The 27,914-nt window shown below is 38.9% G+C and overlaps 1 protein-coding gene across 6 annotated transcripts in view; it reads left to right on the forward strand.

The window, feature by feature from the left end:
- Nucleotides 1-27,914, forward strand: part of THSD7B (thrombospondin type 1 domain containing 7B) — a 760,456-nt gene that overhangs the window by 569,558 nt on the left and 162,984 nt on the right. For all 6 annotated transcript variants that reach the window (XR_012072540.1, XM_072960903.1, XM_015243953.3 and 3 more), the window contains one exon: nt 9,603-9,781. Coding sequence is in view for 5 of the 6 variants with exons in the window: in XM_072960903.1 (XP_072817004.1) it covers nt 9,603-9,781 (179 nt within the window). In the remaining variant the exon portion in view is untranslated. The remainder of the gene's footprint in view (nt 1-9,602; nt 9,782-27,914) is intronic.

Genomic DNA, 27,914 nt, shown 5'->3' on the forward strand with positions numbered 1-27,914 from the left:
ATTTCCCTGTGCTATACAGTATAATCTTGTTTATTCTGCATTTTAAAATCCCAGTCTGTCCCTTTCCATCCCCCACCACCTTGACAACCACAAGTTTGTATTCTATGTCTGAGTCTGTTTCTGTTTTATATATATATATTTTTTTGATTCCTCATATAAGCGATCTCATATGGTATTTTTCTATCTCTTTCTGGCTTAACTTCACTTAGAATGGCATTCTCCAGGAACATCCATGTTGCTGCAAATGGCACTATGTTGTCGGGTTTTGTGGCTGAATAGTATTCCATCGTATAAATATACCACTTCTTCTTCATCCAGTCATCTGTTGATGGACAACTAGGCTGTTTCCATGTCTTGGCTATTGTAAATAGTGCTGCTATGAACACTGGGGTGCGGGTGTCATTTTGAAGTCGGGTTCCTTCTGGATATATGCCCAGGAGCGGGATTCCTGGGTCATATGGTAAGTCTATTCCTAGTCTTTTGAGGAATCTCCATACTGTTTTCCACAGTGGCTTTTCTTGCTTCCCTCTCCCACTCTTAATGATTTAGAGGTCTTCTTTTACAATTTTGTGTTTATTCTTTTTGTAACTCACGGCAGTTATCTCCTTTCCAGTTATGAGTTTCTCATTTTTTAGCATCCTGCTTCTTTTCTATTTAGAGTAGACCTGTGAATATTTCTTTTAGCATGAGTTTAAGTGTTGCTAAACTCTTTTAGATTTTGCTTGTCTGTGAAGTTCTTTATCTCTCCTTCTATTCTAAAGGATAGCCTTGCTGGATAGAGGAGCCTAGGCTGCATCTTTTTTTCATTCAGGACTTTGAATATATCTTGCCACTCCCTTCTGTCTTGTAGTGTTTGTGTAGAGAAATCAGCTGAGAGCCTTATGGGGGTTCCCTTGTAACTCACTCTTTGTTTTTCTCTTGCTGCCTTTAGGATCATTTCATCCTTGACTCTGGCCGTCTTCATTATCATATGTCTTGGTGTGGGTCTGCTTGGGTTCTTCCTGTTTGGGACCTTCTGGGCCTCCTGTACTTGGATATCTGATTCCTTTAGGTTTGGAAAGTTTTCAGTCATGATTTCTTCAAATATCTTTTCAGTCCCCTTTGTTCTTTCTTCTCCTTCTGGAACCCTTATTATGTGTAGATTGCATGCTTTATATTATCCCATAGGTCCCTTATATTGTTTTCAATTTGCTTTTCTCTCACCTGTTTTGATTGGGTGCTTTCTGTTGTCCTGTCTTCACGGTCACTTTTTTGTTCCTCTGCATTATCTAGCTTGCTTTGTACAGCCTTTAGGTCAGCTCTCATCTCAGCAAATAAGTTTACTAATTCTACTTGGTTCTTCTTTATAGCTTCTATTTCATTTTTGACATATTTTGTCTCTAAACACTATTTCTTTTAGTTCCTTCAGTACTTTAATCACTCCTTTTTTGAAATCTTTATCTAGTATGCCATCAATGTCTATTTACTTGATAATGCTTTCAGGGTATTTCTCTTGATCTTTTAATTGGGAGTGGTTCCTTTGCTTCTTCATCTTGCTCATATCTCTCCGGCGCTGTGGTTTAAGGAGTATCAGTTATCTAGTTCTCCTGGAGACGTGTGCTCTTAATGATTTTATTGAGAGATCTTTGTGTCTTTACTCTGTTTCACGTAGTCAGCTTGCCATTTGCAGAGGCCCTCTGTTGGCGCCCTTGTCTATGCTGCTCCCAGTGGCTGACAGATCGCACCCCCTCCCAACACTGGGTAAGGTGCTGAGCTCTTATCTAGTGGGCGGGCGGGTCACTCCCCCTCCCGATGCCAATGCTGCTGATCGCGCGCACCCCTTCCCAGCACCATGGTCAGGTGCTGAGTTCCTGCCAGGTGGGCGGTGGGCCACCCGCCCTCTCCTGGCTCCGGGTCGCTCCACTGCTTTGTGCAGCTGCCCGCTCCGCCTCAGGTCTGTGCTCCGAAGGCGGGCTCGGGGGAGACCACGGAATGGCCCTGTCCCTGCTCTGGGCCAGATCTCAGCTCCTTGTTTGTCTTGGCTGTGCGAGTTCTCTGAGGTGCCAGGGCAGAAAGATCCTATCTGCCTCGGGCTGTAAACAAGTCTCAGTCCTGCCCAGGAGGTTGCGGACCCCAGGGTGCGGATTCAGGCCTCAGCCCCACCCCAGCCCGGGCGCTTCGCACAGGAGGAGAGGGCGGCTGTGGCTGCGCCCCACCTCTTCTCACAAAAAGCGCCAGTAATTGCGGCGCAGGTCCGAGGAGACAAAGGCTGTGGCGCCCCTCCCCCCAGGGCACACCAGCTGTGTTGCTTTGCTTTTTTCGCAATTTATGGGGGACCAAGGTTGTTCTGCTCTGTATCCCTTCCCAGCCACTGCACGCAGCCCCCTGCAGTCCCCCGGGGCTGCCTCAGTGCAGCTGCCCCAGCCCTCCACCCAGCTCGGGCCGCCTGCCCCGGCCCCAGCCGCCGGCTCGGGTCTCAGGCTGGGTGTCGCAGGGACCTTTTGTGCCCATTTAACTCAGTTATGTCAGTCAAGGGGTGCTTGGGGCAGATCTGAGCCTCGGAGGCTCCCCCTCTGTCCCACTGGCCTCTCCATTGGAGAAGGGAGACCCAGCAAATGAGCACCAGTCCTTCTTTGCTGCTCCCTCCCCGTGGAATGGGTCCCGCACTGTTTTGCTTTTTCTTCTTTCTTTTTTCCTTTTCTCCTATCAGATTTATGGCGTCTTTGTCTTTCGAAGAGGGCGATGTTCTATCGGAGTTCAGCAGGTGCTCTGGTTGGCTGAGTGGGTCCGTAGATGAGAGTTTTGGTGTATTTGTGGGAGAGGGTGAGCTACAAGCATCCTCCTACTGCGCCATCTTGCTTCTCTCTTCCGCTAGTCCTTTTTTAAAATAATAAATTAAAATGTTTTCTGAAATATGTATGTATAGGCTCAACTTTTACAAAGTCACATTCTCATTTAATGGTGTTACCATTTAGATTGTGCTAACTGCTGAGATAGCACAATCTTATTTTCTCAGGACATTATATATAGAGTCTCAAAATATTCTATAAACGGTTGTTCCATGGGGTTTTTTTACTTCACTTCTGAAGATACACTTTCCTATGCCAAGGTTGATTTGTTAGGATAAGATAGGTTACAGTGTGGTAATGAATGATACAGGCAACTTAAGTCTCAGGGTTGAAAGCCGCTCAGATCATTCAGTATCCGTGTGTGTCCTGCATTGGCTGTGGCTTTTCATCACTCCAGGATGGAGCAGCTGCTCTCTGGAACGTCTTTGGCCTCTGTGGTAGAGAGAAAGAAGAGTGGGGCAAATTACACTCAGGCTCTTAAAACTTCCACCTAGGAGTGACACTCCACTTCTGCTCACATTTCATTGACTAAAGCAAGTAATAAGATCACACCTAACTTCCGGGAGCACAGACGCTTTGTCATACTATGTGTGCAGAAGCAAAATCTAAAATCTTTGGAGAATAGTGTGGACAGCATGATGAGAATAGCACTGACATGCTCCGACATCAGCTTTCAGAACTTCTAAAGAAAATGTAAAGAACATCTGGTGTAATTTAAGTCAAGATTTTCTCAGGGTAAGAAGATATAAAGAGAGGACTTTCGACAGGCTTTTGCAGCCACACTTCTAACAATTACCCAGTAATATTGTCTTGTCAACAGTCTATCTATGTAGTGCTTCAAATGCCAAGTTTATTATGTGGTTAAAGCATTCAGTCACTTTAATTTTAACAGCATTTATTCACAGTAATGATAAAAGCTGCTTTGGTACATACAGTCCTAATTGAAGAGTTCAAGTTGTTGTGTGTCTAAGAGCATTCCATTTGTCCCTAACATCCTCAGCATCTTGGGAGCAAAATGCCTCTTTTGTCTGCCCAGAGGAACCTTGCACGAGGTTGTTAATGCAGAAACTCTGTCTGTGTGAACGGCTATGGATAACTTGCCTGGACAAGTCAATTTAAAAGATCGGTTCTTTATATGATTTGGTTGGTTGATTAAATTGACACTGATACATCTAGTTATAGCAGATGAACCATGTTGAGCAATCAGTCAAAAACTTGTGTCTTCCACAGTTTTGCCAATAAATATTTTCACATGACATGTTTAGAACTTTGAAGCCAGAATTCATTTGTTACCTGAAATTGTTGTATCATTTGTATATGTATATCATTTGTATCATGTAATTTAAGTCGTTGATTTTATACCATTTTTTTTTTTTTTATAAGGCTGCTCACTAGCAAACTGAGTTTTTTAAGGCCAGGGTCTATTTTCTACTTTGTCACTCCAGTACTAAAGAGAACATTCTGACATCATAATAATTTTTTTTTTTACTTGATAGTGAGCTGTGTATCTCAGTCAAGTCTGGATTCAAATCTAATTTTGACCAGTCTATGAAATGAATCTTTTGGTTTTGATGACTTTGAATCACTTATCTAAAATTTCACCAGTAAATTATATTTTTTAATTAAGAAAACTGGTTAACAATTACATGACATTTTTTCTAGTAGATATAATAAAATTTAATAAATAATCATGCTATGAAGTACTTGAGTTTTAAGGCAGCCAGGAAAACTTTACAATTAATGTGTTTATTCGAACTTTGTATAACTTCTAATTCAGCTATATTTAGGTATCTAATGAGGTTACGGGTCCAAAAAAACTCTTGGTTATTTGTAATACCGTAAACATGATTTTATAGTGGTTTAATATTAGAGAGTCTAAGCTGATGGGTGTTTATATATGCAGTAGAGATATTTCTATTAGAGAGTATTTTCAAAAATGTTACTTTAATGACTCTGAATTTTAAAAGGAGATAATAATTTAGGTGGTTTTCCCCTCTCAGGACCCACAGAAGTCTAAACAAGGTTGGAACCATCTTTGAAAGAATGTAACTGCCATCTATAAGTAGTCTTCAGGCCAAAATAGAAATTCACCAAAGAAGCTGGCAGTCTTAGTGAATTTGCACTACATATCCACACACTAATGGATTGAGATTCTAAATAAATGTTTAACAGTTGTGTTTCCCTTGAGAACAGTGGCAAAGTATTGATCTAATTTCTTAGATTCTTTCTTACAACCATGTCAAAACATCTGCCCCCATATTTTCCCCACCCTCCTAAACAAATATCTACTTTAAATCACTCTGGCTTAAGTCATCAGATACGTTCTAGTATGGAATTTTTTAATTGATAAACAGTAGAACTAAAATGTATAAATTGAAATAATAATTCTTTAAATATTGAGAAATGAAGACATGATGTCGTTTGAACTCACAGCACTCTCCCAGATCTTCCCTTTGAAGTAGGAAGGAGATGATGGCATTTTCTTTCTCTTTTCCCTCTTGTTTTTGGTATTGTTTATTATTTCAGCACAGTGTCAGTGAATAGAACATTCACTGTCTAGAAGGATGTTTGCCCTTAATTTACACAGTAGGAAAATATATCAGTAAATTAATCGAAATTATTTCCTCAGGCTGAATATTGTCAATATTTCTTTCTTTCACATTTTCCAAAGCAGTATCTTCTGGAGTAGTGGTTGGGGCAGGGGCCGGGGGAAGGCTTGAATGCTGAAGGGAAAAAAAAAATGCACAGCAGGTAATACCCTGGAAAGTAGTTTTATCAAGGAGACCACTGTATGCAGAGAGCTGTCTTTTCCCCTATATCTGTTGCACTGAAGAGCAGTGTTTGGGGGTTGGTAAGAGAGATTGAAGTCATTCCAGGTTCCTGGGCTTCAGCCCTATTGGGTGTAAGTCAACAGATAAATTCCTTCAGTTGTGACATAGAGATTCTGTTAGTGGATTCTACTCGTCTCATCTTTGTAATATCAACAGATACTTTTATAATATCAACACCTATATATATAGTGTATATAGTTTACAGAATCACAATGTTGGATGTATTCCCTGTTGATAATTCTGTAATGACTACTTCATACCTAAGTTCATGTTCTAAAATAGCACGAAAGCATTCCCAGGCCAAGTAATGTGATGGTCCAAGCAATATGTTCTGCATATAAATTACAGTGTAAAATATTTTCAGTAGAAAAACTGCTTCTTTCATAGCAATTTGATTTAGATTTATGAATGTTGCCAGTGAAGCTAGTCTGTGGTATATTTTATGTAAATGAGTTTTGAAAACATTAGTGAAGTTTGTTGGTGAAGTGAATTGGAATTCTCTTACGGCAGGTTAACCTTGTAGGTAGTCACATTTGATCATATTCTGCTGCCAGAAGTTGTAAGCATTAAGTATGTGGGTAAAACTAATCCTTTCAATTATGAGGCAGGTATAAGAACATGCAATTATTAATGGTTCTCACTATGGGCTTTCCTTTGGGGTATACTCCAGCAGGAAAATAACTTTCCTGTAAAGTAAATGTCACTATTGCTTAGACCTGTTGAATTTCAAAATTATTGCATACTTATTGAATTTATGACCTTGACTTTCATAGAGCTCCTCTGGGTTTATATCTTATCATGGGGAAAGAAAAGAAAAACAGTATTGCTAAGAGACTCTCTAATTAAAATCCTTCAATATGCAAGTAAAGATGAAAATGATTTAAAATCTCGTTGAATTAAAAAACCACCTAATTCAAAATATGCTTTAAAATAGAATCAAAATGGGCACTCAGATATTTTAAAGTTATTTATATGAAGTCTCCTGGAATTTCATGTTTGAAGCAGCTACACCATGAAAAGTGTCCTGCTCTTTTCATTCAGTAACAATGGAATCATTTTGGACTCAGTTTCTCTGTAAACTAAATAATTCCTGTGGCCTGTATTTCATTCTGTATTTAGCATTTATTATGTTCCTCATACTGAATTAACCATCAAAGCTCCCTAGAAATGGCCGTGGAATTACAACCCTGTTAAACAATAGAGAATTAGTCTTTTAACAACCTTAAATGGAGCAATTTTTCCAACCCCAGAAGGATCCTTCCTGATGATTTAGATGTTTGCTGTACTCTCTCGTCAGTGAGTGTCATGTGGGGAATATAAAGTCTTACTCATATTAACATAAGAGAAATACAGCTGTAAAATTAGAGAGCGAGTAAGCTTGCAGAGATACCCAGTGGTGAAAACAGGCCTTAGACAAGAAATGGATGCCTTTTCCATTATAATGTGAGGAGGAAAGAAAAAAGACGGGAATGTAGACAGATGCGTTCATAGGAAATTGGAGGAGTGCCTATTCATTTGTTTCCTTTTTTTTTTTTTCCTGGGAAAGAAGAGTTGGGATCTTAAAAATTTGAAGACAGGTGGAGAAGGTTTGAAAAAGCCATAATGTGGAACAGGAGTGAGAAGCACGCTCAGAAGAATCACCAGGCAGTGTGCGGCATTAGCACTGCCTTAATCTCTGCTTGGTGTCCAGTATTAAGCACAGAGTAGGAAAACAGACCAGTCTAGGTTTGAAGTTTCGGCAGACTGGCATGGCACTAGGAGCAATGGGGTCAGATGGTCAACTGTACTAGCAAAACAGTAGTTGAAATAATGAACCAGTAAGGCTAAACTGGTTAGAGGAAGAGCAGAGTTTTTTTCATGAGGAAAGGCATGCATATGATTGGAGAAGATGAAGTCATCTGCATGGAAAGATTTCAAGATACAGGAGAGGGGCAGGCAGGAGGAAAACAAGTCAGGGAGGTGGCTTTCAGACTTGATTACACATTTGAATTCTCTGGGGGTCTTTGAAAACTACCAGTGCCTAGGTCCCATCCTCTGGGATTTTGGTTGAATTGGTCCACAGTACATCCTGGACAATGGGAACATAGTTTATGGCCAAAGTTGAAAACCCTTGTTTAGAGCCTCTTATAAAGAATCTTACAGTTTTTCAGAAGTGGTTGTCACTTTATTTTCAAGGCAATGGAGAATTAGCAGAGGCTTTAAAAGGGATAGCCTAAGGTATTATGTATTTTAGAAAGGTAACTTCTTTGTCAGAGTGACTAATTTATACTGAAAGAGAATGATGAGGAGAAAGGGAGACCAGCAGAGAAAGTATTTCAGTATTCTGGGCCAGAAACAGTATGATCTTGAACCAGGGACTAACAAAAGAATTACAGAGTCGGGGACATGTTTGTGATGCTTCAACATAAGAACTTATTACCCCTTTTGATAGATGTGTAAAATGATGGAGGCAGGTCTAAGATAAATGAGACTTTTACTTTGGATTATCTGGTAGCTTTCAATGGCTGCATAACAAATTCCTATAGGTGTAACAACTCAAAACATTCATTATATCACTGTTTCCCCTGGTCAGGAGTACAGCTGTGGCTTTTCTGAATTTTCTACTTAAGAGTCTCACCAAGCTACAGTCAAGGTGTGAGCCCAGACTTAAGTCTCAGCAGAGGCTTGACTGGGGAAAGCTCCTTTTCCAAGCTCCCTTGGAATTGTTGGCAGGATTCATCTTCACGTACCTAGAGGGCTCTAGGTTTTCTTGCTGGCTGACAGCCAGGAGCTACCCTCAGGTCCTAGAGGCTGCTTGCAGCCCCCTGCCATGTGGCCTTGCCATAGGCATTTTATAGTGTGGCTGTTGGCTTCTTCAAGGGCAGTGGGAGAATTTGCTTCTTCACAAAAAGGGCCCAGTCACTCTTTGAAGGGTTTTTACCTGATGAATTCAGGCCCATTCAGGAAAATCTCCCTTTGGATTAACTCAGAATCAGTCACGTGTCATGTTAATAGTATCTCTGCATTCCCTTCCCCTTTGGCACTTACTGTAACTTAATCATGGGGCTGACTTCCTGTAATTCACAGGTCCTGCCCAAAGTCAAGGGGAGGAGATTATACAGACATATACACCATTGTATAGAAATCAGGTATGTTGTGGTTAATTCAGATGAGGAATACAAGAGAATTAGAATCTTTTAGGAGGAAACTGATGGCCTCAGTGTTAGACATGTTGAATTTAGGGTAATTGGGCATCCGGTTAGAGTGGATCAGTAGGTGGTACAGAACTTAGTGGAGAGACCACAATTGGAAATACTTACTTGGTAGTGATCGGCGGAGGTGGTAGTGAATCATCCAGAGAGAGGCTGTAGCAAGAAGTGGGGTGAGGACAGGAGCGAGAGCTAGTAAAGCGGGAACATCTGCATCTGTATGTCAGCCCGTACTCTTGGATTCCAGTCCACTGTCTCATACACAACCTCTCACTCTTCCTCTTCGTCTTTCAGTAATATCCTGCTCTTCCTAATTTGTGGTCCACTCTTCATGCCCCCCCACCTCCAAGTCACACTGCGTAGAAGTGAGAATCAAGATCTTTCTTTGTGAAAGCCTTGCAGAGCACAGGCGCTAAGATCGACTCTGTCATGCCCTCTGTTCCCAGACTGGGAACTGCAGGACCCAAGGCCTGGGGTGGGGGGGATGGTGCTATCACTAGCCCTGAGCTCCTTCAGTTCCTCTTATCAGAAAGCGCTTTTCCCTACTCCTTCAATCCCAGAATTGCCTAGGAAGTAAACAGTGCAAATTTAGAATGCAGAGGTGATCCCATGTGTCTGTCCCTTCAATCTATTGTTTGTTTATTGAAATCCCTGCAGCAATATTGTTAGGCAATCTGAGCTGTGATAATGGAAACAAAGTAATTTGAACAGTACATTTTGATCAAACTTTGCTCCCTTTAATCTTTTCCTTTCAGGTTATATTCAGGAAGAGTGTGTCAGCCCCTGCCCATTTGATTGCAAGTTAAGCGACTGGTCTAGTTGGGGGTCTTGCAGTTCATCTTGTGGAATTGGAGTGAGAATTCGATCCAAGTGGCTGAAAGAAAAACCTTACAATGGAGGGCGCCCGTGTCCCAAATTGGATCTCAAGAATCAGGTAAAGTGCATGAAGCAACAAATTAAAAAGCTGAAAAAGTATCCCCTTCATTATTTCCTGTTGAAATTGAAGTCATTCTCTTGTTATAGTAGCTCATAAAAAGTTATTACAAGTTCAGAAGAGAGGATAAGAGGGTTGAAATTAATATAATAGAATTGATAATAGGAGTCTTGGCCACTCCTCGGAATGCTGAGAATGAGTTGGTAACATTAGCAATAATAATGTTTACAAAATTAAATCCAATTGGTTTTTAAAGGGAGTGCCGAGAATGACTTGGTAATATTAGCAATACTAATGTTTACAAAATTAAATCCAATTGGTTTTTAAATTATCTTGGAATATAATTTGATTAATCATGATATTATGCAAGGTGTGTGTATGTGTGTGTGTAATGTTGGGAGGATGTCAGTTACTTTATGGCAATAGTCATAATTAGTGGTCTCATCCACATACTCCAAAAATGGTGTTCTGTTTTTCCGTCACCTAACTCTTCATCCGAATTTTCTTTGTTCCTAATCTCACCACTGTTTCCACAGCTATTCATGAGTCTTCTGGGCTATTTCTCTACCTTTTCCCCCCAAATCAAAGCTATTTTCCTAAATGGAACCCTAAAGGGACCCTTCCATAGACATCTCTAATAAAATTGCCATTGTAAGTAATCAAAATTGATTAGAGCACTTCAGTTGGTTTTACCCATGTAACAGAGGCTAAGACTTAGTTAAGAATTACAATGAAGAGCTCACATTTCTCCCATGATTGCATACTGTTATTACATTAAGACTGATTTATAAATTTTTATCAATTGAATATGTGGAGCACAAGATGATGATTGTTGAAAGTTCTTTATTCTTAGAGAGGGGAGTGTGTCTTATACGGGTATCTAGATCCTTTATGACTCTGAAACTCTTAACAGAATGGCTACACACACTTCTATTACTAATTCTGTTATATTAATTTCTGCTCTCTTAAACTCCATTTTGATTAGACTTTCTAAACAGGTTGTTTAATGGAAGGGAAATCCACACATCTGTTAATTAATTTGAATAGTGTATCTAGTACTAGTATTTAGATATCATTTGTCAGTTCAGGACTGACATCTTCAGCTACTTTTGCCTAAGTTTTGATAAAAGATGCATAACTCGTTGAAAATGAAAAATTACCATTCCAGCAAAAAAGAAAAAATTGTGTTCTAAGGCAGGGTAGAGTATCAGGCTGATCTTGTCTTTCAAGGTTATCTGGTAAAATAATGACCATAGGTTCTTCCCTCTACACAGATAGGAACTTTATTGGGTAAAACAAGGCAGAGGATTGTATAATCAACAGAAAGGTTGCCAAATGAAAAATAAAAACTCCACAGGTACAGTAGTTTGGTGACGGGAAGAGTCGAATGTGATTAATGAAAACAGGAGGGAAATAATCAGAGTCTGAATAGGGAAGCCTCTTCAATATGAAGAAAGGTGTAACGTAGGTTGATGGTCAGTAGGAAGACTTTCAGGTGACTGTTCTGTGTGAAGACTGATCCTCCCTAGGGGACTTTCTAGACATTTTAAATGGGAAATAACGATTAAGCATTTATAGTTATAAGGTATGATCATTCTCTCTGAAACTAAGCCTTTCTAACACTAGTGTTAAACACTAATTTTAATAAGCTGATTTTATGAACTAGAAAATTGTCAAGGGAGTAAAAGGACTTCCTTGAGCACAGATTCTAAAACTATACTCTCAGTATTCTTAGGCAAACGTATAGAAACAGGTCTTCAAATTTAGAGTATGAATAAGATAAAGGTATTTGTAAGCCTGTTATGACTTAAAGCAAATGTGTTCTAAACGTTTAATTGATATATAAAACTTGTGACCTTAAGAAGTAGTGCATGCTAAAAATTAAGCCCAAGTTCAAGAACAGTTTCAGTAAATGCGGTACGTGAAGACTAGGTGAGACTGGGTTTGTCTGCAGAAGTTGTTTCTGGAGTTTGAATTCAGGAAGGGAATTGTAGCATTCCAGAGACATTTGTGGGGATGCTCAGAGGTGAATCTTGGGATTTAATTCTCAGATAGCAAATTGAGTGTGGCATATACTCTGATGTAAAAAGGTTTCAGGTATATAGAGCTTAGTTACCCTTGAATTGAAAAAATTCATCCCAATCTGTGCTTTATATTTTAACATAAGTTAATTAAGGCAGTAAGTTACAACCCTTCCCTCTCACTCGTAAGTCTGTGAATCGCAAGGGAAAATGCTATTGTGAAAAATCCAAAATTTAAAGGAAACTGTCCCCAGAGCACTTCCTTTTCTAAAGAAAGCACACTTACCTATGTTTGTGGAAAGCTATCTGTGGATTTCATTACATATTTGCTTTTATACAAGGTAGAATCCCCCCTCCCCCACCGTGTGTGTGTGTATGTTATGTATTGAAATTTGTTTGAAGTTATCCATTTTCCCTTAATTTATCTGAAGATAAATTGGATTGTCAGTAATTTTCATGACTTAGAAGATATTCCCAGCTTCTATTATTTATGGCAATTCTTCTTTAAAAGAGATTACTATTTGTTTCTCTGAGCTCAAAATATGATCTAGTTGGAGGCTCTTTTAAGTTCAGTTTTACTACTGGCCTTAGGTTACTTGTCTCCTTTCCGGTTGTTTTTAGGTTTGGATTTATTTTCCTATTTCTGGAACCAGATTAATACTCTCTCATCCACTCACCCATAAGTAAGAACTTGAAAAAAATGTGACCAAATTACAGCAGTAAGAGAGGTACATATCTTTAGTACCTACGCATGATGAAAATTCAGTATACGTCAGATTGAGCCTAACATACTGTTCATAAAAAAAATACTGAACTTTCTTATTTGGGTGTGTATGTATATTGCATCTGCTGTGTAAACACTAGTGTACCTACATGTGCTTAATCATTCTCCTCCTCCATTTCTCTTGAAAACATGAGGTTTTTCTGAGGGCAAGGGCTTCTTTCTACATTTGTAACTCATTCCAGCCCCTGGTACACCACCATGTGGATTCTCAAATTATATTCATTGGATACTTTAGTTGAAAAGAAGCTTTCTCTCTGGATGAGTGGCTGGCTAGCTCCATAGAAAGAAAAAATGTATTAGAACTCTGGTCTCTTAAGCAATGATTTGTCATTCAAATTCTCAAAAAATATGAGCTCTCCTAGAAGCAAGAAATAAGAATCTCCAAAGTATTATTGCCCGAGGAGTCTTTCCGGACTTTCCTGAAAAACCCTGGGTGTTTGGATCCCCAGTGAAATCTAACTCAGTGATATAAATGAAAAGGGTGGTGTTATGTACCCAAGCTCATAAACTGCTCTGAGTCTGTTAGTGAAATCAATATTTACAATCTCTCATAAAAAGCCTCCCTTTTAAGCTAAAACCTATCAACATGATCGCTCTTTCTCTAGAAGTGCCAAAGTGACAGCAGCATTTGAGTGGCTTTCTGCTAAGTATAGTTGTGATGCTGAATAGCTTGAGCGTGCACCTCACCCAAAGCTCTGATTGAGGCGGAAAACTTCTAAATAGTTTATTAGATTATCAGGTCAGTTGGCTGCTGCCCTTGACTCTGTTGTGCATAATCAATAGGAAATATATTTTAATTTTTTATGGTCTGTAATGTGAGTGGATTTAAGTGCACTTGTATATTTTTGCTGCATTTTTTTTTTCTTTTGGAATATTGCTTAATAGAAGACTAAATATGGGGACATTAAAGCTCCATTGGACTTACAGTTCCCTTTATGAGTTCTTCACACAATTGAAAGCAAGGGAGTTCCAGGGAATTAGATGTTGTTTATATATTGTAAATCTGTGTGTCCAGTGTGTTTGAATAAAAATCTTACATTGACATTCATTATCTATACTTTTTAAAATTCATGCTATCTATTTAAATACTTTTTTTGAAAGAGTTTTGATTGTTTGCAACTGAATGAGAGTATAAATTAAATATGTGTGTTCTCTAGAAACAACTACTATTTTATTTTGTTTTTTTAATTTTTTATTGAAGTGTAGTTGATTTACAATATTCTTTTAAAATGTAGAGCAAAGTGACTCAGTTATACATGTACATACATATATATTTTTTCAGATTCTTTTCCATTATATGGTATTACAAGAAACTGAATACAGCTCCCTGTGCTGTACAGTAGGTCCTTGTTTGTCTATTTTATATTTAGTAATGTGTATCGATAACAACTGCTAGTTTAAAGGTGTGTCTTCTCCTTGAAAAGAAGTAGTCTAAATTTGGAAGCGATAAGTATAATGTGTTTTGTTTTTCACAGCAGGGTAATGATGTTTTAAAGAACACTTTCTTTCCTAAGGAATACAAATATATTTTAGCGTGAACATTTGTTCCTTAGAAAAAGGTTTTGGATGACAAGTTTTCTATAGAGAAATAGCATATGCTCATGTTAATACTGCTTCATTTATTATTGGTAGGATGTTAGGATGCGGAAATAGGATAACTGTCATCCAATCTGAGTGTTTGTTTACCCAGAAAAATCTGGCTACACTTAAAGTTTAATTTGACTTAACTGATTTTGGCCTCTTGCTTCTTTTCAACCAACCCGACTCCCACTCATCCTAACCTTGTCCAAATCATCGCTGGCACAGTCCTGCTCACTTAGGACTTGGTACTTTGGCAGGCGCTCCAGACTGTCATGGAGCAAGAAATCATCATCTTGAGTGTAAATATGGAAGGCTCCAGCTTATCCATGATGAAGTTTAATCAGGTGTACTGTTCTGGCATGGGGAGGTGGGGGTTGGTGATGGCACCTTTGACAAGAACTTGTTTTAATTATGAAATACCAAATGTCATAAAATTGAGAGATGCAGAGTGATTTATTCCTCAGGGTTATTTGGGAGGATTTAATAGATTTCATTTCACTAAAACATTTCACCTCTCCCCAACGCAGTAATTATGATCACGAAGCGCAGTACACTGCACCCCCTCTCAGAAGCTGAGTGAGATGTCTAAGGACTGGCGTCCGTCCGTCTGTGTCTTTTGTGCCTGTGCCAGCCCGACTCTGTGCTCTCAAGTTGGGGCGTTGTGCTGATTGAGCTGAGTAGAGCTTGGAGGAGAGGCAGTTTTTGTCTTTTGTTCCTGCCCTGTCACCACCTCCAAGGGAAAAAAAAAGTTTTCTCAAGAGATTCCTCTCCCACAACATCTGCATCTACACGTACTCTGTTCTTGATTGTTCCAAAAGGAATGTCCCTCAGGGCTTGTTAAAATCTTTTGAAACTTGGATCATTTTTCTTGAACTGCCTGAATCACTCATGAGAAGCAGGTTTCCTATCCCTGTTGTCCCTTCTCTCTTGGACTTTACTGTGTTTTTCTAATACTGAGTATTGTTACTCTGCACATATTCAAACTCACTTTTAGTTGTTACGCAGGATGTTGCCATGTTCCTGGAATGTTACCTCCTAAGCTGGCTTGGCAAATATCTCTAATGCTGTCCTTAGGCAGGGTTTCCAGGATTGGCAGGAGGCACTTGTAAAGTGGTGAAGCGGGCAAGTTTTGTCTTTGGAACTCTTTCAATGTTCTGTCAAACCTCCCATTATCCCTGGCTCTTAACTCCTGAAGTTCTGAAATATTATATCAGGTAACATCATCCTCAACAGGAAATCACATCATCTGTATTTGATTTTGCAAAACTGTCTTCTTAACCAAGTACATCAAGTAGAAGTGCATGAAGTAGTTTTCTAGAAAGAAAAAAATATGGGCAGAACCTGCTATTCAGAGCCTTCCTGAATCATCCTGTCTTTTAAGCTTTAAATGAAGAATGGAAACTTCCCTCCTCCTTTCATGCATTAAAAAAAAATGTGGATCTGACTTTAACCACAAACATTTAGGAAGTTAAACCATCACGTACTGATAGGAGTGTAACACCTTCTTAAAATAACTCCCTTCAAACCTGTTTAAAAGAAAGATTCTAAGTGGCATACTAATTCTCCAGGTCTTTTTAAAAAATTATTATTGAGGCATAAATGATACATTATATTGTATAAGTTTAAGATGTACAATGTGTTGATTTGATACATTTATATATTGTAATATGGTTACCACCATAACATTAGTTAACCCATCTCTCACATCACATAATCATCTCTTCCTTTCTGTGGTGAGAACAATTAAGATCTAGTCTCTTAGCCACTTTGAAATTGATAATGCAGTCTTGTTGCCTATAATCACTATGCTGTGCCTTGGATCTCCAGAGCTTATTTATCTGCTATTTGCAAGTGTGTACCCTTTAGATTTTTCAAGCTTTATCCCTATATTAAAATACCAAAAAGCCAGTTACCTTGGTCCTGACTAGATCGTATGATCAATCCCTGAGGTGAAGCATTGGTTGAATCATGATTTAATTTTTCCTACGCGACTTAAGAGCCAAGATAAAAATAGTCTCTATGAGAAGCTTATCTAAATCTTTTGAAATAGGAAGTATTGTTTTGTAATCTTTACTGATTGTAAGAATAGAAAAAATCACCTTGGGTGGGAGAAAGGTTTGCATCAAAACAGGTTCTCAGGCCCCTGCTCTGGAAACCAGTCAGCACAATTAGAGTGGATTCAGGAATATGTGTTTGTTAACAAAGCTCTGTCTTGGCTGTGTCCTCTGATCAGGCACGTTGGTGAACACTGTTGAATTGAGAGTCTTGCCCCGAGGCTACTGTTTCTGTTGAGGTCAGATCTGGAAAAGACCTCTGCAGCTGACTTAGCCTGCCCTTTCTAATATCAACAATGAACACAACCCCTGGTTCTTTGCTACTCAAAGCAAATCTGGGAGGACCCTCCCATTTTAGAGAAGAGGAGACTAAGGCTTAGAGGGGTGTAATTACTTGACCAGCTCTATCCACTGATGTATATAAGGGGTTAAGAGTCATTCAGATCTGAGGTAAAATGCTACCTTGCCATCTTCTAGCTGTGGGAAGCTAGAAGATGAGAGATGTGAGAAAATTATTTTTCCTTTCTAGGTCCAAATTTCATAATCTGTCAAAAAGTTATAACAGTGAAGACTATCTTAAAAGATTATTGTATTAGTAAATATAAAATGAAAATAAATACAAACTTCCTGTTTTGTTTGGCATATAGTTAGGTACTTGGTAAATGCTAGATAGGATTGTTTTTCCTTGGTCTCTAACACATAATTTCTGTTTCCAGTTCAGTTTGTTTTCACCTATACCGCATTGCCTTTTAGAACTAAGTTACACAGATTGCTTTTCTTTTTACATTTAGCTACTGGAATATTTGAAGTCAAATATTTTCATTGTAATCACTCAGCTTATTTACACAGAAAAACTACTGTCACTGCTTCCTGCATGGAAAGTCTGTTTTATTTCTACACATCTTATTTGGCATTGCATTTTTTTCCTAGTGGCAAAAAGGGATGTAACTTTTTGTATATTTATAAATGATTTCCCATGAACTTGTGATTCTTTGGAGGGGTGTGTGTGTGTGTAGCAGAAAGTTAAGCAAATCATTATGGGTGTCACTCTGTGAATTTTTACAAAGTTTTGCTGTTCAGTTACTACCCACATCAAGAAATAATACATCGTCAGCATCTCACATGCCCCTTCTTGAGCTCCCCTTCCTTCACTACCACCTTCCTCTCACCAAATAGAACTACTCTTCACCCTTAACATAATAAATTAGTTTTATCATTTAAAAAACTTCACATATGGATTCTGCACTGTGTGCTCTTCTGTGTCTGCCTGTGTCTCCTCGGCATGATGTTTGTGAGATTTATCATGTTGTGATGGGTTAGTAGTGTTTTGTTTATTTCCATTGCTTTATGTTGCATCCTTGTATATATCTCATTATTAGATGATATATTCTACATTTTACCCATTTTCATTGTTAATGGATGGACATCTGGGCTGTTTCCAGTTTGGGGTTATTCCTAACAGCTCTACAGTGGCCATTCTCCATTCTTGCACCTGTCTTCTGGTGCTTTCTTGTGTGCGTTTCTGGTGGGTACACACTTGAGAATAGAACTCCGAGGTCATGGGCTATGCATATATTCAACTTCAGTAGATAATTGGCATTTCACTTTAACTTGTAAATTATCACAGATCTCCCTAAATACCGATATTACCTAATTCTAAATAATGACGTGAAACACGACCTGTCTGACACCATGCAAAGGGGTGAGAAAGCCGTTGGGATGCATTAAATGTCTGTCTCAGCATTTCTCATGTCACATCAGTGGCTGCGGTCGACTCCCACGTATGACTCTTCCCAGAGAGAACCAGTGTGTGAGCACTGCCTTCCTGCTGGACCCTGCTCATGTTTCTCAACAGCCGACATACCGCCAGGCTTCCTCTGCCTGTTCCTTGTTAACCTTCAGGATAAAGCGAGAACTACATACTGTGGTTTAGAAGACATTTCTTGATCTGGCTCCAACAATGTTCTGTGAGCTCAGAGTCATGGTCAGATGAGCTAAGCCCTCAGAGAAGCTTCTGATGAGTCAGAAGGAAGGGGCCACTTCTGTCTTTCTGTCTCCTCACCAGCCCTTGGACAGGCTCTCATAAACAGAATTTCACATTCATGGGATGATTCTATAAATCAGTTGATAGCTGTCTAATATGGTGTCTTAACAGAAATTGCCTTTCAGTTACAAATCACACTTTCATACTTGAGGGAAATTAGATATTTGGATTGATGTTACCACCCTTTCTCTAGAAGCTACTCATCAAATTCCCTGTACATTGGATTAAAATCAGACTCTGCTATCATTTAAATACAGGCTGCCCAAGGCAGATTGGAGTTGTTGCTTTCTTCTCTGAAGGGAAATCCTTTTCTCTTAGATGACAAGGTAAGGGACACCGTGTTTATCATCAGTGCTGTAAGCAAGTATTGAACCATTTGCAAAGTCTGCCTCCAAATGATGTTCCCAAACAGCAGAAATGTTGTCCAAAGCCATCTGCCACCCTAATGGACACCAACCTTGTCACCCTTAGAACTGAAGGTGATTAATTTGAACAGCAGTGCTAGGAAAGAATTATGAGTTGAGCTGACTCTCCAATGGGCTGTGTATCTGATGGGGGCCAGCAGGGGCCATGTGTCATAAACTAGAATGGCAACACAGTGAAATTGCTGTTTGTTTTCTGGTTTTGGCGCAAAGGAACAGAACTATAGTGAAGTCATTGTTGGCCCCAAAATTTATATTTTATATATTTCAAAGGACATTTGGTACTGGCTTAAGTGTATTTTTATACTTTAAATCTACCCAAATTCAGCTTCTAAATGTGTCCTACTTGAGCACCTATTTAATACAGATCTTCCTTGACTGATGATGAAGTTATATCCGGATAAATCCATCATATGTTGAAAATACAAGTCAAAAATGTATTTAACACACTTACCCTACCAAACATCATTGCTAAGCTTTGCCTACTTTCAACGTGCTCAGAACACTTAAATATAGCCTATTGTTGGGCAAAATCATCTAACACAAAGCTCATTTTACAATAAATTGTGGAATAGCTTATGTAATTTACTGAATTCTTTAATGACAGTGCAGAAACAGAACGGTTGTCTGAGTACAGATAGTGTAGTTGTTTACCCTCGTGATCACGTGACTGGCTGGGAGCTGTCCAGCATCATGAGAGAATATGTACCACACACCGCCAGCCCGGGAAAAGATCAAAATTCAAAGTACAGTTTCTGCTGATACATATCGATTTTACACCATTGTAAAGTTGAAAAATCATTAAGTTGAGGACCGTCTGGACTCTATACTGCCTCTCCCACCACCCTTACTCCTCTCGCTTGTCCTTTGTCTCTCATTTTCCTGCTATTTATTTATTCTTGGTTTTGATTTTTGGCTGTCTCTCCACAAACACACCCAGAATTGTGTTTATCTAGTGCAGGGCACAGCATTAGGGAAGTGAATCAGAAGTGCTACAAGGATGAGAAGAAACACTATGGTACCTGTGTTAGGAAGCCAGGTAGCACAGTGCCCACTGAAGCCTCAGCTACTGGAGAACTCTGGGAGACTACGCAAAACACATGCCCAAGTTTTATGAGACTTGAAGGGCCAGGAAGTCAGGATATTTGTGTGGAAATTTCTGAGAGTCCCTTGAGAGGAATGTTCACTCTGTGCATTTTGGGCTAAGCATAGACACAGATCCAGATACTGGCAGTTGTAATTTGGCCAGCACACAAGGTTGCTGCCGATATTATCCCTCTGTGATTTAAAGTACTGAGATGCATTGAAGTTGCTCAAATAATACTGTTTTTAAACTGGAGTTGTACATTGCCTCTACAATCCATGTCATAACCAGAAGTCCACATTTTCCCAATAAAACCTCACTTTACTACAGCCCCATGGCCAGTTAGATGTGCATTTCGAGTTGTTTTCTTTTGGGGTGAAAATAGATTTCTAATTATCTGTCTGTGCAGTCTCATCTGGTCCTTCCTGAAATTGAACACATGTCCTTTGTGAATGTTGGACCAAGGAGAAGGGAAGGAGGAAATCTGGGTACAGAGACCAAACATGCCCCAATTCATGAGCTGGAAATAAGATCATTCAAAGGGCTTTAGAACTACCCTGCATACATCCTCCCGTTTCCCTTTAGGTGCTGTACGGTGTAGTGTGTCCCTTTCTCTGTGACTGCTACCAAGTACAGTTTTGTTGGCCTGAAAGTAAAAGGAGGAGAGGCAGGGTGGGACTGGCATGTGACACTCTTAGGCAGCATTGTCCGTGCATGAAAAAATGGAATCTGACTGAACACAACTAAGGAGTTCCAGGACAATCAAATACTAGAGTAACAGTCATTGTCAGCGTTGGCTTCATCCTCAGGGTGCTGGCATGATCTGCAGTTTCAGGCATGTCTCCTGATGCAGCAATGACCAGAAGAATGAGAGAGCCTCTCTCTTGTGACTCTTAGGAACAAGACAATTTTCCTAGAGCCTCCCCGACTCCCCAGAAGACTTCACTTGACACATCAATGGCTTAAGTTGGATTTTGGGTCCATCCCTAAACTAATCTCTGGAAGGAGTCATGGGATGAACTTCATTAGTTTGAACAAGCATTTTTCAACCAGAGTTGCTTTAAACTCCATAATAGATGTAAAACCCTGTAAAATCTGGCAAACTGGGATATGTATTCAAAACTACTTATGGCAGGGGTGAATGGTCTGAGACCCTAGTCTCTGTTGGATGGTGCCATCAATATCTCAGGCACACCTGAAATCCACTTCTGAGACACTGGTATGGTAGCACTGCTTCTCAAACTTTAATGTGCATGTGAATCACGTGACAGAGCTTGCTAAAATACAGACTCTGATTCAGTAGGTCTGGTGGAAAGAGGGAAGAAATGGCTATTTTAACAAGCTCCCAGATGGTGAAAGAACTTCTAATATACAGCTTACACCTTGAGATGCTAGTGTGTGCCATTTGGGAACCCTTTCCTAGACTAATACTGGGGTGGAGTGAACCAGAATGCCCACTGTATACCCTTAATTTTACTCTTTTTGACATTTAATTTGATAAGAGTATAATTAGTTTTAAGTAACATGTTGAGCCTTTTATCAAGATGGAAAATTTAAGTACTATTTGAGTAGAATATCTGAAAGTCTACTATGTTATGAAATCTGACCTACTTAACCTGTGAGGATATGAATTGCCTTGACTAGAGCTCTTCCATGATGCTTTTTCTTTTGACAAGAACATCATTCCATTTTGCAAGTTATTTTGCATAACCAGCCTACCAGTACCTCTCTCTCTATGATAAATAAGCAGACTTAAATATCAGATACGTAGTACATTCATATGCCACGTGTCTCTTACTCTCCCTGCTCTGTGTAGCCCAGGCAATCCTTTCTTGGGTTATTTAATTTAAAGTTGAGTTAATAATTTAAAGGCATATTGGAACTATGCACATACTGGGGAGGGCTCATAACAACATTAATGAAGGGAGCCAAGTCTAATACCTCCTTTGGATTCCTCCAGAATGTTTCAATCCAAGTAAATCTTCCATAGACTATTCAATATTGCAACACCATTTGGTAATGCAAGTGACAATAGCAGACGGCAGGAGTGAGTACAGCTGAGTATCGTTTGCATGAAGGTGAAATAAGAGCCCATGTTTATGGAAAAAATCTCAGTGAAATTGCTCATTTAGAGATTGATAGATTTAGATTTATATATATAGTTGCTTTAAAACATTTTAAAAGCCCCTGAAGGATGATACATTCAGAATAGGTGCAGATGGAGTCTGAAAATGCAAAACAATGAGACATCAGACATTTAGAGCGTGGTTTAATAGGTACACACCCATGTAGTTAACTGTAATGTTCTTTTCTGTCTGTCTTGGTTCATCCTGAGACTTGAGCTGCTAGAAGGTAGACGTTTTGTTTTCTGTTGCCATAATTCTTCCAAGGGCTGATCACTCAACTGTGTCATTGAAAGTCCATGTATTCTCCTAAATTAAAAAAATAATAATAATAATAATTTAGAGGCAAATGGATTTTTTATGTGTAAAGAATTTCTGACATGGTGGAAGTGTTGAACTCTTTGCTCTGAGTAAATTATGAGTCACTGGAGAATAAGCTGAGTGCTGTAGAGTCAATGTTTGTGTCCACCCAGAATACATATTTTGAAACCTGATTCCCAGTGTGATGTCATTTGGAGATGGGGCCCTTGGAAGGTGATTAGGCTATGAGGGTAGAAACCCTCATGGATGGGATTGGTGCCCTTATCAAAGACACCCCAGGAAGCTCCGAAGTGAGGAAACAGAAAAGATAGCTGGCTGTGGATCAGGAAGTGGGCTCTCATCAGGCACTGAACTTGCCGCCACCTTGATCTTGGCCTTCCAAGCCCCCAGAACTATGAGAAACGGTTCTGCTGTTGATAAGCCACCCAGTCTATGATATTTCTATTATAGCAGCCTGAACTAAGATAGTGATGCATATGTAATTAGATACTTTATGCTCAGATTTCATTTTTAGCCTTAAATTCACTTTCTTCATGGCTTCTTTATGGTGGTTGAATTTATCACTCAGAGCTTGCAATTAGGCAAGCAGAATCAAGTCCTAGGATCTACAGAAGAAGGAAAGTTTAATTTAGTCGTTTTGCTGTTATCAGTGTGGTTCATTCTTCTTTTCTTGGTTAAAAAGAGATCGCAGCTTTTGTTAGAAACTAAGTTGCTCACTGTGTCAGCTTTTCAAAAAGGCTTATTTTTCTACATGTAGTGACTGAAGCCACGTCTTTATGAAACTGAAATAAATGGCAGGTTCAGTAAAGTCCAGGGGAAAAAGTCCATGAAAATGGAACATTTGATGACCTGAATATAGACCTATCTGCATTCTTTTTTTTTTTTCTCCTTGGAATTATAACATTAGAATTAAAGCCCTCTATGTCTAGAAAACCAAACCAGAAAGATAATTGAGTAAAATGCTGATTAATTCTGGGGAAACAGAATTAGCTATTTAATGTTAAATAGGGGTAGCAAAGACCTAAGGGAAGAACTGAAACAACTTTGGAATGTGAAAGTGAAATATGGACATTTTGAACTCAATATATGATAGCCTTCACATGAATTATTGCCTGTCATTTGAAATGCATATTATTCAAAACTATAGAAAAATCTATTCTGGCTTATTACTTAATTAAAAGTAAGTTATGAGCACTTTCAATCTTTATATAATTTATATCATTTGCAAGTCATGAATTCCCCATAATTCACTTGGTCTTAATCATCAAAAACATTGATATGCTTAAGTACAATTGCTATGCATTTTTCTACCTTCTAGCATATGCTACAAGGAAGCTGTCACAGCTGGTGAAAATTGATATTCAAAAATATAAAATATGGCAATGAAAAGATTAATTTTCTATGCTCACTGCCCTTGATTCTTGAAAACTTTAAACTTTCCTCACAGGAAGGCCAGTGGTTTCATTGTGTGGTTGGCAGTGGGCAGATGATAACGTTCTGCTCTATTTTACTTTATTATGAACCGAAGAGGACCGGGTGTTTCTCTAATGAGTTTGTAAGAGATGCTTCACTGCTGACACATGAGCTGCATCCCTTGGCCTGCTATGGTGGGGAAGTGAGAAAGAGTTTTAACAGCTTGCAAAAATTATCACCATTAGAGTGAATGAAGCTCTAAAATATATATACCAGATGTTTAAAATGGTTAGATTTGGGAGAAAACATACAATTAATTCACATTTTAGTGCTAAGTACAAATTTTAATTTATTCTGATTAACTACTTTATAGCCCATCTTGAATACCATTTGAAGGAGTTATGGAAAGGCTATAGACGAAGTCGTAATCAAGAGATGACACTTTATTGGCATAGAAACAGAAGAGTTTTATGCCCAATACCCATATTGCTCAAAAGAGTTCAAGTTTCTCTTGCCCAGAATCTGTTATTGAATAACAGGCTTGGAATCGATATGGGAAGCAGATTAATTTACTTAATTACAATTTGTGCCAAAGTTTAAGCCCTCCACAGACCAGGTAAATTGTTCTCATCTGCATGCACATACTTTATACCTGCTCCAATCAAGTCACCATGCAAACGTATCAATAGATTTCCTGATAAGACTTATTATGAAGGGGACAGACTAGGTGAAAATTAGTGATTAAACTCCAAAGCTTTCCTATAGATTAAGAAACATTTTAAAGTGTGTATGCTATGGAGATAATTGTTCAGTGGTCCTAATATAGTGCCTGGCTTTGTACTAGACATTATTATTATTAACATCATCATTAATTATGAGTCTAGTGAGGATTCTGGGAGGAGGTCTTTGGAAATCCCACTGTATTACAAACTTTCTTCACGTCCACATACTATAATCTGGAGGTCCAATGGCAAGCTCTAGATGCCAGAGTGTTATTTGGACTGTTCAGTATTTGCTACTAGGTGTTACCGTTTTTGATTAGTTGTGAAGATTTTAAAACTAGAAAATTTGGCCTTAAAATTTGGGTTCCTAAAATCCTTTTAAAAGTCAGAATATCTGGCAAATTTCATGTGAATCTTAGAATGCCTGTTCTCCTTAGACAGACTGTATCAGTATAGTGACCCGCTCCTTCTCTGTCCCCACAGTGCTCCCCTGCACCTTGGCCCAGCATCAACAGCCAGGTCCATCCCTAAGTACCCGTGAGCTGGGGAAAGACCACAGCAGATACCCGCATTTCCAGTGTTTCAGTAATTAAGTTATAAACCAAGGCAACAGAATGTTCTATAAAATGTTTTATCATCCTCCCTTAACAAATATACCCTCATAACAGTCCAGAAGGCTAAGTCCAAATTTGAGGTTCTCAGAGTTCTGGGATGGAATGCAACGCCATTGGGAGAGCCAGTTTTCAGCCTGTGCGTTGTACTTCTGCTCTTGCAGCCTCTACTGTGTCTCAGACACACCCTCATCTACTTGTACAAGCTCTGCCCACTGCAGGCAGGCACCCTCTCCCCCATCTTCAGGCCTAGGGACACTCATGTGGGCAAGGATGCAGCCCCACTCCTCAGGGGCCAGACCTGGGGAGGCGCTTGCATAGTCATGGAAGCAGCTCACACTTACTGGTGGAGAATTCTGGGTTCCAGGGTTGTTGGAATGTGGCCTAATAGATTCTAGGAGGAGGCAGAGAGCAGGCTGCCAGTGGCATGCCCCTTTGACGCTGCAGGTTCTTTACCCACAGGGCAGAGGCACAGCTGGAGTAGGGCAGAGGAGATTTCTCTGTGCTGGGGGAAGCCAGAAGGCAGCACTGTCAGTGGCTGTTTGTAATGAGACTTGTACCATTGCTTTCTTGGGGTACCTTTAAGATGAAAACCTTAGTTTTAGAATTCACGTCTCTACCAAAAAAAAAAAGTAAATGACAGAAAAATAATGTAGAGAATTTCATGAAAATGGAAAGGGCCTAGTTTTCAGATGGAGATGATTGTACTCATTTATATCCCATGCCTTGTATTTGTCTGCGGGTTTTTGAGTTTGAGCCCCTTGGTTGAGTCATCTTCCTCCTGCCCAGACTGTCATGCCTTGTTCATGATGCAGAGTGGCTGCTAATGAATATTAATTGCTTGTCACAGTGCCAAAGTGTGAGGTTGTGGAACACTTACATCATTTCAGTGGACATAAGAAAGAAATTAGGAGACCTTCATTTAAAAGCCTTTTTTTAAATTTAGTTTTTAATTTTTATACCATTTTCAAGGTCACTTCCATTTACAGTTATTACAAAATATTGGCTCTATTCCCCATGCTTACAATATATCCTTGTGGCCTGCGTTACACTCAATAATTTGTACCTCCCACTCCCGCACCGCTGTCTTGCCCCTCCCGCCCCTCCGCACTGGTAACCACTAGGTTGTTCTCTAGATCTGTGAGCCTGCTGCTTTTGTGCTATATTAACTAGTTTGTTGTATTTTTTAAATTCCACATATGAGTGATACCATACAGTATTTGTCTTGCTCTGTTTGACTTCTTTCACTTAGCATAATGCCCTCCAAGTCCATACATGTTGCTGCAAATGACAAAATTTCATTCTTTTTTATGGCTTAGTATTCCTTCCATTGTGTGTGTATGTAGATATATCACATCTTCTTTATGCGGTCATCTGTTGATGCATACCTAGGTTGTTTCCATGACTTGGCTATTGTAAATAATGCTGCTAACGATATTGGAGTACGTGTATCTTTTCAAATTAGTGTTTTTGGTTTTTTTGGATGAATATCCAGGAATAGAATTGCTGGGTCATATGCCAGTTCTGTTTTTAGTTTTTTGGAAACCTCAGTACTGTTTTCCACAGTAGCTGCATGAATTTATATTCCCACCAACAGTTTATAGGGGTTCCTTTTTCCACATCCTCACCAACATTTTTTATTTATAAGAAGTCTTCTAGGAAGTGCCTTTAAACCAGTGATTCTCAAATTGTTTTAGTTTTCTGGGAATCTTTACACTCTGAAAAATGAAGATCTCAAAGAGCTTTTGTTTATATGGGTTATGACTACCTATATTTACTCTAAATTGAAATTAAGATATTTAAAATGTATTAATTTATTTAAAAGTGTGTAAAATGAAATCCTTTACATGCTAACATTAATAACCTTTTAAAAAAATAACTATATATCACAAAACAAATAGTTTTAAAATGAGGTATTTGTTCTACATTTTGGCAAGTTGCTTTGCTATCTGGCGTCATAGAAGATAGCTGACTTCTCATATCTGCTTCTGCATTCAGCCTTTTTCAATAGATTGTATTAGTGAAGCACATGAAGAAATATGTGAAGAAATCCCAGACTTACACAGATATGTAGATAGAAAAAGGAAAAATATTTTAGTAGGTCGTTTTTAGATAACTTTGGATAGTGTTTGGTGATGTACACAAACTTGATAGGTGGTAGTTTTTCAAAGTTTAGTCACAATGTGAAATCTGAAATCATGACAATGTGCTTTTTCTACTCTAATACATTAAAATCCATTGGGCCATCTGGCACTTTGAATAAATCTTTAATCCATGTAAATGATATCATGCATTGGTCATTTGGAATATATCTGTTGATTTATGCCAAAATTTTGACCTATTTTACTACATAGTATCAAATTCATAGTCATTCATATTGCCACTGATCTTATCAGAAAAACCTGTAAGGACTGGGAAGCTCCCAAGCTTATGATAACAGAGTCAAGTTTTCCAAAATTTTAATTTTCATTTAACAGCTTGAAAACTTCTACCTTAAAAGTGGAAGGATGAGGGTAGAACCTTTCAGGGTGGGGGGAGAAAACTGCATTTTCCTCTTAGATTTCCCACTTCGTCATATTAAATCCATTATAAAGCAACATGAGGTTTTTTTTGTTTAAGAATGCTGCCTAATCTCCTCTTCGAAGACATCGCAGTAACTTAGGCTCCTCACTTTTAGGAAGCTATTTTCACTCCTGACCAAAATCCTTCCTACTGAAGTTTTCGTGGTGTTAGTACATATTCTTACCATGCCGTTTATAATTCCTCTCTGTAAATACTGCTCTTAAGTTGCTCCTTAGTCTTCTGTTTTTTGGTAACTTAGCCTTCCTGAAAACTTAGTCTTTTCATGTTTCCTGAAAACTTATGTGTGCCATTGATCAGTCTTTTGGCTTGTATTTTTTCTTCGTATTCCAGATCTCATTTAAGTCATCAGACCTGGAAGGGAGACATGAAA

Source organism: Vicugna pacos, chromosome 5 (assembly GCF_048564905.1).
Source record: "Vicugna pacos chromosome 5, VicPac4, whole genome shotgun sequence".
Classification (NCBI taxonomy): Eukaryota; Metazoa; Chordata; class Mammalia; order Artiodactyla; family Camelidae; genus Vicugna; species Vicugna pacos.